We start from the raw sequence: 12142 nt of genomic DNA on the forward strand, positions 1-12142 counted from the left end.
ATGCGCGCGCTTAGCCCTTTAATATAGAAGGCCAATATGTATATATGCATGCATGCATGGACATGCATGGTGTGCAGCTGACATAGATAGATATAGCTCCCTACCCCCCGCATCACGCATTACACATCACACAACATACATGGGGTTACATAGATAGATATGCTTTGTCTTGACTCGCTGCACGAACTCCTCCCCCCCCCCTCTCCCCTTCCCGTACCTTTTTCGTCTTCCCTTGTTACATGGTCGACTTAGTCATGAGTATGCGCTGTTATGCAGGCGTGGGGGTCGCTGGGACGGATGGGGTGTGATGGGAGGAACGGTGATGGAATGGGGGTAAGGGAGGGGAGGGTGTGCAAAAATAGGTAGGGACAGGTAATAGGGGTTTATCTACATGTAATTGGTGCAACCAAAGAAGAAGAAAAAAAAATACTCACGGCTTACTGTATTGCTCGGACTGGACGGATCATTGGCTCATTTTGACTTGATGCCGGGCGCGTGCATGGGGTGGGCTTGGCATAGTATTCTACCACCACTACCATCACCACCAGAGGTGAGACTCCAATGAGATGGGATGCTATCAACGCATGGCTTAGGCAAGCCCGTCTTTGTACATGCTGATACTAATTTTTCGGATTCAGCAAAAGAGAAGAGGGACTATGCTTGGCGTCTTCTCAAGCTGCGCGCGACACCAAATGCGGTGTCGAGATGTTTTGCGTCGGCAGGATACTCTATCTTCAACGCTTTTCTCAATCTCAAATGGGTCTCTTTGGAGGCATGCGGCGTTCTCGCCGACCAGGTGTGCGATACATTCGAATAGCGCAAGTAAGTAAGAATCTCACAGTACTTAGTTACCCCTCTTCTTTTCTCTCGATAAGTAGTCAAACATCTCATGCTAATGCAACTACAGATTGCGAACTAGATCCCTTCAACTACACAACCGGCCGCTGGTTGCGTCGCGATGCGCAAGAGCGTGCTGCACGCTGCATTCGCTTTGATTTCGACGCGCTTTGTCGGCGGGTCGTTGCACTGTGTCCTGGGGCCACGGCCGTCACTGGGTACAGCAAGAAAGAAGGAGGTTTCAATCGCATCTTCGTTTTTCACACCGACAATGCGAAGCGTGTTGTCGCCAGACTGCCTTTTGCCGTTGCGGGACCCCGCAGATTGACGACGGCGTCCGAAGTAGCGACGATACGGTTCTGTAGGTTTTCACGCGGATACGTGGTTTTTTGACTGGGGTGCTTGGAGTGAGTGAAGATGTGAATGACTGACGGGCGTCTTTATAGTACAGGAGAAAACCAACATTCCTATCCCAAAGATCCTGGATTGGAGCGACGACGCTTCCAATGCCATTGGTGCCGAGTACATCATCATGGAGCATGCGCCGGGCATTTCCTTGTCGGAAAAATGGCCCAGTATGGGTGTGGGAGAGCAGATTCGGTGTATAGAGGCGATATTCCAGACGCTGAAGGAGCTGGATGACATGCAGTTTCCGGCGTACGGCAGCTTGTACTTTGCGGATACACGGTATATCGCTGGTCGCTCGCTGCCGTTTACCCACGACTTTTGTATTGGTCCGCACTGTGGAGTCATGTATTGGGACTGTAGCGTTGGACAGGCGAGATACGGTCGCGATGATGATGCTAACCAAGGACCCTGTGAGTGGATTCCTCGTGCTGTGGTTTTGGCAGAAGGCTAAACGCACGCTTCAGGGCGTCATCTCCCGGCCTACAGTGACGCTCTCATAGACACTGGGCTTGCACGGCTTCCGGCAACTGACGCAGCTCTACAACAACGACCACGCTACCACGGCTCTGTCCAAACACATCGTCAAATCCTCGAGCAGGGCCGCACAGTCCTCAGCAAAATAGCCGTGGACGCTCGTGTAACAAACGCAGCTACCCCCATGCTATTCCATCCCGACCTGCACAAACGCAACATCTTCGTCTCAGAAGCAGACCCCACCATCGTCACCGCTATACTCGACTGGCAAGCCTCCAGCATCGAGCCGTCATTCAGCTACGCAGACTCAACACCAGACTTTGCGCAGCCCGCTCCTGATCCCGCGAAGAGCGAGCGTATCGAGCCCAAGAGCGAGGCGTGTGCCGGAGCATTCGACGCCTGCATTCAATTCTTAGTTCCTAAACTACGAACTGCGAGAGCAATCGATGAAGGCTTGATCCGTCCGTTCCGCTATGCACATCGCACGTGGAACGACGGCGCTGTGGCGTTCCGCGAAGAACTCATCCAGACGTCGCTCCACTGGAAAGAACTCGGGCTCGCGGGTACATGTCCGTTTGCGCAGCCGTGTGCTGACGAACTTGCGCAGCACCAGCGCGATTACCGCCGCTTTGAAGCTGCGCACCAGCTCAGGCATGCTGTTTCTCAGCTGCTCAATACGGCGTCTGACGGCTGGGTTCCTGCGGACGCCTGGGCAGCGACTGAGCGTGCGCATCGCGAGTTGTTTTTCGGAATGCGGGCTGCAGTGGTGGGAAACGAGATGCCCGAGGATGATGAGCCGATTAGAAGCGAAGACGAGCTGAGAGAGATTTGGCCGTTTGATTTGCATGTGTGAGGGGTTGGTTTAGCTATGGAGTGTAGGTGCTTTGTAGCTGTGTCCATGTAAGAACATCAAAATACACGAGATGAGAAATCTACGAGTTATTTGTCCAGAATACAACTGAGAAGGTGAAATAGACGTTGAATTGCAGAGCAAAGGAAATTATCCTCCCTTTTTCGCGGTATATATCAAGCCAGTCGCTATCCAGAGCGACTGACCACATATCCATACCTACAAACACGCATATATATATATATACTTGCATACCGTGCAATTACTCAAGTCTCCTAATCCCCGCAGGCTACCCTGATAACCACCCTCCTTTGCAATTGTCCCTGTTTGATTCTGCATTGCGCCGTGGAATCCAGCAGGCAGTGTATATTGGAAAACCCCCCGCGCTATCTGTACGCGGGACAGTGGTGATGAATGGAAATGTGTATTTGGACCAGTAGATTGTTTATACATTCAAAGCTTCATCTTGGGATTTATACCCTTTTGCTATTCATACATATACACATATACATATATACATACATACATACATACTAATACAATGACCTTCCTAGATGTACCCCCCTCCCTCCTAACCATGCATCCAACCAACCATCCAACCAACCACATCCATCCATAAACAGGGCTAACTGCATGTTACATCGCGTTGCATGCCGCTGCATGACATGACAGTGCATTGCATTTTTTTTTCTTCTGCGCGTAAGAAAAAGGGTAGGGATAAAGGTAGCCAGTGCCAGTGTCAGGGTGGTGGCATCGGGTTGGATCGGGGGATAGCCAGGTTAAGGTAAGTAAGGATAGATGTGGGGTGGGGGGGGGGCGTTACATGCACTTATCCAACCATTTACCCATCCACATGCACATGCATAGCTGAAAAAAAAACTAAACTAAACTAGAACTAGAACTAACACTACTGATGTAACTACTGTAACGAAATCATCCACTTACCGCGTCCTCGGCGCTCAGCTTTGCAAAGGCAAACCAGGTCAGCTATGTATCTATCTAACTATCTAACTAACCAAGTGAGTGAGCAGCCAAGTCAAGTCAAGTCAGCCGCGGAACAGAGTAGATTACACGTATATATGCATAGCCCAGGGCGTAAGATTTTAGCTTTGTAATACCCCCAATGCACGAGCGGGTTTGCTGGTGCTATTTCAGTGCACACGGGTATATGCGTCGAGGAAACTGTAATAGATTGATTAGTCGCAGTTATAGTTGTAAGCGCAGTCGCATGTTCTGTACAGCCACAATTGGCATTTTGTCCTTCCATCTCCCGTATCTTTTGATTTTTCGTCATTTTCTTTTTTTTAAAAAAATTGCATTTGTTTGGGTTAAATGATTGATTATTACGTGAGAATGGATTCAATCTAGGTTTCCAGGAAGAGGTGGTTTCAATATAACGACGTAGGAGAGCTGAAGGCATTAAAAGGAAGGACACGTTTAGTAATAAGTCGGTGTGAGGCGGGCTAAAAATGGAGGAGCTGAGATGGGTGCGAAAATAGACCGGTTGAATAAGCAGGTGCATGCATACGATCAAAAATCACAATTGTTCAATTACAACCATGTCGAAATGAAGAGTAGAATTGGATAATCTAGTCTGTAACTACGTACGCCAAGGCCATTGCTGGTCATGAGAATATGACGTGTCTGTGTGTAAAAAGTGCTAAATGAGTTTATAAGAATACTTGAAAAGATTTAAAAAAGATATAGCGACCAAAATAGGGCTAAGCGAGGGGGTCGTAAACTCATCCATCAGAGTCTGAAAGCGTCTGAAAGCGAGCGTGTATCGTGTCATGTCGGCATGGAAAAGCGAGAGTAGTATGCCGTCTTGAAACCCTCATGAGCGGAGAAAACGAATGGGAAAAACCAAAATCTATCGTCTGATATGCAATCAAACAGATTTGTAGCCTTGGGATCGATAGACCAACGCAGCACTTGCGTGTGTCATGAGAGTACTCGGGAAAATTACCAACCAACCAAAACGCCCGAAAAATATCAGAGAACCCGGTGTTCCAATGGCCGGGTGTGGGTATGCTGTGGCAATGGAGTTGCCTATATACACTTGTATGTCGAGGTTGCTGTTGCTCATTGATGCAAACTGTGGGCATGCGATGCTCTAATAAACATAGGTCGCAGTCCTTCCCAAACTAGGCTTTTGGTGGTAGCCTTTGTCGGGCTCGCCAGATCGAGGGGCCCATCTGACGTCCTCTGGGCCGTAGCGGCGGCTGTACTGGACGTCGCTGGCATCGAAGCTGGCGTCGCGTCCGATTTCTCCATAAAGCTTGGGTCTTGCAGAGCGTCCGCGCTCCTCGGAAGCACGGACGGGCGAGACGGTACGGTACGACTCGTTGCGGCTAGGCATGGATGGTCGGGAAGCCGTCTTGTATGGAGTGGTGGATTCCATGGGGCGGTTAGGGCCGATCGGGGGTTTGCCGATCGGCGATGGCGAACGTTGGACGCGGGATGGCTCGCGCGGTACATGACGAGCCGTTGGCGGCATTTCGTCTGGGCGAACAGAGACGCCACCTCCGCTAACGGGGTAGTAGTAGACCTTCTTGGTGTTACCGGATGTGGTCTGCTGTGCAGGCGGAACAGCTGCGAAGCCGTCTCTCTCAGCAGTAGCGTATTGTTCAGGCATGGCTTCGCGCATGCCCGAGGTGCGGGGCACCGTCGCCTCTTTGCGGCGCGAGGGCATCGTCGAGGAGCGATGGAAGGGGGGAGGTGGTGGCGGGGAGCCTTCAGCGCGGCGAGGCAGTCTTTCGGTGTACGAGCGCTGGGGGACTCCGCGCCCAAGGTCAATGGGCGATGAGACGGACTGCTTGAACATGGGCGGTCGCCTCTCGTCGCCGCGTCGCTCCTCAGCCCAGTCGACGACCTCTGGAATGATGCGCTCAGTGCGATCAGTTTCGCGGCGGGACATGGAAGGCCGATCTCGGCTAGGCCTGGCAGATGACCTTCGAACAGGCTCGACTCGTGATGCTTCGCGGCGCGAGGGTCGGGACTCGGCAGCGTAATAATCGCGCGAAGATGCTCTGGGTGGCGGGGGGCGAGTGGACATTTCCTCTTCTACCTGGGCACGCGACTTGTGCTGGTAGCGAAGGGCCTCTTCGGCTTGGGCACTCATCTTGTGGTGCGTGGGAATGGTGTGGCGTGCTTCTTCGTAGGAGCGACGCTCTTCGGCGGCCTTGCGTCGAGCGTTTTCTTCGGAGCGGATCCTGAAGCCCGACTCGTAGCGCGCCTTCTCGTCCGACGACTCGTCGCTGTCGACGGATGCGAACTTGCGCTCGGGGCGGACTTCCTTGGTGCGAGCCTTTTCCCGTTCTGAGCGGCTTCGGTCTTCCTTGGCATACCGGCTGCTCTTGGAAGGCTCCTTTTCGCGCGCGGGGCGGGCGGTCGACGTAGGCTTGGGCTGGTAGGTGTGGTAGTGGGTGCGTTCTTGGTAGCGGGCACTGTCGTCGCGCGCCGACGTGGGCACGCGGTGCTCGGTAGAGTATCTGGGTGCGCCATTGGCGGCGGCATAGGGCGAGGCGCCGGGCGTGGGGACGTCGAAGCGTGCAGCCTTTTCGCGCGGGGCGGCAGCTTGTCGGGCAGCCTTTTCCTTGCGCAGCTTCTCGAGGTGGACGAGGGCGTCGTAGTTGGCGCGCTTTTCGTCGTCGCCGAGGCACTCGTAGGCCTGCTGGATGCGGTGAAACTCTTCCTGCTTCTGCTCCTTGAGAGCCGGGTCGGTGACCTTCTTCTCTGGCATTCGATGCGAGCGCGGTCCACAATTCCTTAGGTCAGCGACTGCTCTCCCTCCACCTCTCTCAGCCTGTGCCTGTGCCTCTCTTCCGTTTCCCTGCCCTGCCCCAGCCATCCTCGTCACCACACCACGCCCCCCCCCCGTGCCCCCCGTGCCAGGAACGCCCCGTCCGTTGTCCGCCATCCGCCCTCCGCCATCCGCCTTTGCTCTCACCACCTGGCTCTCACACTGCCTCCCCGACTCTCCTTAAAACCCATCGCCACCGGACGCCGCGCCGTTCGTCCCTCGCTACCACTACCCGACTCTACTCGCCTGCCCTGCAAAGCCACGTTCGTCGTTCCGCCACATACAGGCTCCCTCGTCTCCGCCCATTGCCAGCATTGACTGCCAACACTGACAAAGGCTTGCATGTTCCAGCCCTCGGTCGCCCTGCACCATTGCTGTAACACTATAAAGCACTCCTAACCCCCCCACCCCTCGGACGACTGCCATTGTCGTCCCACCTCCCCCCCACACCCACCCAACATGGACTTGGATCCCACGCCCGACCACTACAAGGCCCTTGGCCTCGACAAGACTGCTGACGCCTCTACCATAAAGGCCACGTACCGCAAGCTCGTCCTCAAGTGCCATCCCGACGCCGTGGCAAAGGCGAAAAAAACGACGCCGTGTCGGATCACCGAATCGTGACAAAGAAACGCAGTGTTCGGAGGGGCGAGGCTGTGTATGTTTTCTTCTTTTTTTTTGGCTGCTTCTCGGGCTCCCGGGGCTGGCGGCCTTGTACACGGCGTCGATGAGTTGCGGTGTGGGTGGTTGCGACGTCACCGTTTCAGCAAGGCGGCGCTGCCAATGACAAAGTTTGGCTCGCCGTGCTTGGGACGGCAATGGGAGCAAAAAGAAACGGAGCAAAAAGCGGGTAGGGTCCTGATGTGAAGGAGTCGGTCGTCAGTCAGTCGGGCGGCGGTCAGCCAGGCGTTGCGGTCTGCTACGCCTATACATATTGCCATGACGCCCACTGAATGCGCCGTTCTCCCGCCCCAGGGCCCCCCTGATGACGATGGAGCTGCTGCCGGGCGGGCTGGTCGCATCCTCATCCGCTCATGCTCACGCTCACACAGGCTCACACGCTCGCACAGCTGAAAACGGACGGCTGCCAGGGCGTCGAGGCGAGTGGACCAGACCAGACCAGGCCCTTTTCCCAGCGTGGGTCCTCTCACGGCACCGCATGGCATGGCATGGCATCGCGCAAGCCGCCGCCGCCGCTTCACATGCGGACGCTGCACAGCTGGTCGGTCACGGCGGCTACGAAACACGCAACCCAATCACGCCCGTCGGCGGGCACATGGCCCGCTGGCACCGCCGGGTGGCCGCCGTGTGATAGGCCTTGTCGCGCTCAGCCGGCGTGACTGCGAGGCATGGAAGCCCGCCAGACACATGACGAATCCCCGGCCCACGCCCTGTCACACCCGACACATGCACCCACCTGCACCCACCCACGCACCCTCTTGCACTCACCCATCCCAACACTCAACACCACCACCGCCGCCGCCGCCAGCCAGCCAACCATGCCCCCCTCCCCGCCCCGTCTGAGACGGTCCCAGAGCCAGCCCGCTCAACACCAGCGCTGCTACACCCAGTCCGCGCCGCTGCAAGGCCCGGCTGCACACATGCTCGGCGCCCGGGGCCCATGCCGGAGCCTTGTCATGCTCCCACTCAACTCGTCGCGTCTCGGCTCGGCGCTTGCGTCGCTAGCCAAAGCCTCCAAGACGTCCGACGGCCATGTGAGGGCACGCACGACGCCCACTCGATCCGTCCCGAATCGGCGCACCAAGATGGCCACCTGCGCCTGCTGCCCGTGGTTGGCCGATAAGATAGCACGCCGCTGCGGGGTGAGGGCGGGGCCCATGTCCAATGGCCGCCCACGCCCACCGGAGCCCGCCCTACGTGGTCTCCGGCCATTGACCCGTCCGCGCTGCCTCTGCCAGCACAACCACCGGGCTTGTAGCACTGCCCGAGAAGCGTGTGCTGCATTCCATATGTCATTCCACGTTGCTCTCCTCACCTTTCGTCACCAGAGCCCCCCCGCTGTGTCCATGTCCAGGTCGACAACCACCGGCTTGTGCTGCCCATGGGCCTTGCCCGCCCGCCGCCCGCCCAGGTAAGCGGCGTTGACCACTGTCGTCGTCTCCATGCCCGCCGCCCGCCCGCTTGGCTCAACATGCCTCCCTTGGGCATGGCTCCAAGTTTCTTCTTCGCCGCCCCCTCTTCCCCACAACGCCTCACTGTTTCCTACGTCTGGGTCCAGGGCGCAAGCAGTGAGGCTCAGCGTGCCTACACCTATACGCTGCCCATCACCGGATCGAGGCTGCTGACAAGTCGAGTCTGGCGCACCTGCGACGACTCCAGCCCGTCCGACATGCTCCTGCCCCGAGTCAGGCCTTCCTTGACGTGGCAAGCTCGCCGAGCTGCCCAAGCGACGCCCTGCCCTCGACCCCGTCGTCAAATCAACCACCGACAGCTTCTTGTTAGCCCTGCCTGGGTCGTTCCAGAATTCGACGCTTTCCACTAGCCTCCCACTATCGCCCTCTGTGGCTTGGTCCCTCGCACCAGTCCTCCATCGCACCGTCTCGACGCCTCGCCCGCCGTGAATGTGTCCGCACACGCTCAACTTGGGCCGGATCTTCGACAATCGTCGCTGCAAGGCTGCACACCCTCCTCTCCCGTCTTGCCAATCTGTCCCTGTCCCGTCGCAGTGCCCCTTTGGCGGTGTATGAGTCACGACAATGTCTACGCCTTGGGGAATCTTATCCCATACATGCTCTGCTTCATCCGCCTCATACTGAAATGCCCAGTTTCCCTGCTTGGGCGTACACGGACTGCCAAACACGCTAAACTCGGTTCGTGGTCCGCCTTTGGCCCCAAGCCGTACTGTGGTCGTCGTGTTCTCGAGGTAGGTAATCGACTTGGACTCGACGAGCAACCTTCTACACGCACCAGGGTCCTGCTCACAAGGCCACTTCCACGACCCCTGGTTCTGTCGGAAAAAAGGCTCGTCCAGAGTAATTTCGTGATTCCCTGACCATAACCAAACAAAATTAGAGTCGTCAGCCCCACACTCTTGTCTCCGGATGACATGGTAAAAAAGTTACCGGCAATGACAATCTTGGCCTCAAAGTCCTGTTGTTCAAGCCACTCGACGGCTTTTTTCAGTTCGCTGTAACTGCCTTGATTCGTCAGGTCGCCCGCGTGAATCAGCACGTCACCCTGCGGCAGCTTGGGCGTTTGATTGTGCGTATCCGATATGCACACTATGCGCGTTTTGCGCGACCCTCGAGTGACCGACATGATGCTACTTGAATCAGTTTAGCATCTTACCGGGTGGATCTAGCTATATCCAATGTGTAGTAGTCGTCTTGTTGTGTTGGTGGTAGTAATAGTAAGTGTAAGTGTAGAAGTAATCGAGCTACCACACAAACATGCTACAAGAAACACTGCACGTGCACGTATCTGCATACGTCATCCTTCTTTCCTGCTATCCATTCCTATCACTCTCTATCTATGTACCTTGCATGCTCTCCCTTCAGCCTCATATTGTATCCCATCTCCTCTAACACAATACCCCTCTCTCTTCACATTTTTTTTCTTTTCCTCGTTTTTCTTCTGCTTTTTTTTTCGCCACCCCCTCCCCCTACCCACACCTACCAGCTACCCCTACCCTTACACTTACTAGTGGTATACCCCCATAGCCCTTGCACTTGCTTGCAACTTGCCTTGCATCCGCCCCTGGAATTGAGGGGGGAGAGATCAACATTTAATATGCGAAAATTGTGATGATCAGGTACTCCCGAAATCAACAGACGAGGGCACGAGCAAACTGTGTCAGATTCCCTGCTTTTTCCAGCTTTAAACTTCCTTGCTTCCTAGCTTTTCCGGCTTTTATTGCACCTGTTTTTCTTTTTAGATGTAATGTCTTTCATTTCTAATCCCTACACCTCTTATTGTTATTGTTGTTGTAGTCACCTGCTTTTTCAAGATTCTTTTTTTTTCTTGCTCATCATCTGAGTCTTTATTTTCATCATCGACTTCATTTTCTTATTAATATTCATTCTCTACAAGGTGCATGTAGTCACCTGGTTTCTTGCTCATTGATTTCACTCAGAGTTGCTACGTAGGTAGACTTGCATTCCTTTTTTTTTTTGCGTTGTCGCCCCTCGCATGCTCTCACTCTTGCTCTGACATGCCTCGGCTGGAGATGGGCTACTAGTGTAGCACTAGTCTCGTAGTTCAGCGAATGGTGCTGGATTCTCAATTCCTGGATTGGCCACACGCCACTCGTCGCTTGCCCTACACCTGCACCTACTCCCACTCCTATGCTGTATGTACTCCCATGTTCGTGCTCATGCCTACGTCCGATGTTCCATGTTCCATGTTCCGTGTCCGGTACCGATACAGATGTGGATGCAAATCTAGATACAAGTCCACCCTATTATTACGTAGAAAAAGGCAATGCAGCTCCATCCTACGCTGCATCTAACCTGCAAAGGAGCTCGTTTTCAGCAAGGAATATTCTGGCCCTTCTGCAACACCCATGAACTTTTGTACTAATGCTACCAATTTCTACACTCAGTTCATTTCAGCCCTCAGTAAATACACAATTATTCAAGCAGCTTTTCCTTCTTCAGCTTGCATCAACATCCTATTTATAGTCTTGTTGTCGCACTTCCACGTACGCGCGCCGTGTAAAACGCACGGGCCTGAACTCCTCACAACAAACCACCACCAGCTCCTTCCCCCAACTGAGCACCCTCTCGAACGCTCCTTCCTCTTTCAAAAAAATTCTCAAACTACACGTCATCCCCTTTCTACCACATACGACCATAGGTACTAGAATTCTGTGTCTCTCGTTCGCTCGGCAATACATAAGCTAGTAACCGGCGGATTAGTAGTCAGGTGGGTGACCACTGGCGAATCCCCGCTGTTGTATGTTTTTTGTTTTTTTGCTGGCTTCGCTGGGCTTCTTTTTTTGGGTGGCGCATGTGCGTGCCGCTTTACTGCGATGCACTAGAAGGTTTGGGTGGTGCTTGGCGTGGCGAAAGTGGGTATCAATGGCTGTCGATGGAAGGTCTGGAGATTTTCCTTTTGTGGGTTAGTTCGTGGACACATGGTGCTGAGAGATGGGTGTATGGTACGCCTTGTTTGAGATGCGACGTGGTGTGGCAGTTGGGCGGTGGGCTAGTGTAGATGTACGACGTAGTTTCTAATACTCAATGTCGTGCTGTTAGTAGTATTGTGCATTCTCCCACGTATTGACGAATGAACATTTTGCAGCGGGTATGAGTAGACTGCCTATTATCTTTTGCGTAACCAGTACTTGGTTGGAAAAAACTAATGGGCATGGTTTTTTGGTAAAGGAAGATAATAAACTACTTATCAATTTCCTTCTTCATCGCATAAGTCTGCCAGCACAGTACAGCGCATACCTACCGAGGTCTGGGGCCTCTTGGAGGAACAGCGGGCAATGACCCCAGTCGCGGTTGCTCAACCGGCGGAGCTCGCGCGACTAGATTGCACAGACTTCCAAAGATGACGACAACGCGATCAAGGCCGATGAGTGGGATTAGACAATTCTGATCTACATGCACGACCAACTCCCAATCGAATTCTTATCACTTTTTCGCTCTACTCAATCGCAAGCACATGGGCCCGTATCGCCGGGAGCGCACAAACACCATGGAGGCCTCTCTCTCTGATTCGCATTCCTTGCCTGCGATGCCCTCCGACGCTCCAACTCCTCCTCTCTTCTTTTCTTTGCTTGCAATTTATCATAATGGTCGTCT

General features: G+C 54.2%; 3 protein-coding genes across 3 annotated transcripts; 1 reads left to right on the forward strand and 2 right to left on the reverse strand.

Annotated features, from left to right (window-relative positions):
* Positions 1 to 705: 705 nt before the first annotated feature.
* Positions 706 to 2572, forward strand: SETTUDRAFT_25522 (uncharacterized protein; the record flags this gene model as incomplete). The annotated part of the gene is made up of 4 exons (XM_008023646.1): positions 706 to 796; positions 908 to 1198; positions 1284 to 1655; positions 1710 to 2572. 4 exons carry the CDS (start codon positions 706 to 708, stop codon positions 2570 to 2572), a joined length of 1617 nt encoding a protein of 538 aa, XP_008021837.1.
* A 2110-nt stretch (positions 2573 to 4682) lies between these two features.
* SETTUDRAFT_102523 (uncharacterized protein) lies at positions 4683 to 6311 on the reverse strand (the record flags this gene model as incomplete). The annotated part of the gene is made up of 1 exon (XM_008023936.1): positions 4683 to 6311. One exon carries the CDS (start codon positions 6309 to 6311, stop codon positions 4683 to 4685), a length of 1629 nt encoding a protein of 542 aa, XP_008022127.1.
* Positions 6312 to 8373: 2062 nt separating this feature from the next.
* Positions 8374 to 9650, reverse strand: SETTUDRAFT_102991 (uncharacterized protein; the record flags this gene model as incomplete). Its single annotated transcript, XM_008023937.1, has 2 exons — positions 8374 to 9380; positions 9455 to 9650. The coding sequence occupies 2 exons, from the start codon at positions 9648 to 9650 to the stop codon at positions 8374 to 8376; spliced, it is 1203 nt and encodes a 400-aa protein (XP_008022128.1).
* Positions 9651 to 12142: the final 2492 nt, after the last annotated feature.

This window comes from Exserohilum turcica (genome assembly GCF_000359705.1).
Source record: "Exserohilum turcica Et28A unplaced genomic scaffold SETTUscaffold_11, whole genome shotgun sequence".
Lineage (NCBI taxonomy): Eukaryota > Fungi > Ascomycota > Dothideomycetes > Pleosporales > Pleosporaceae > Exserohilum > Exserohilum turcicum.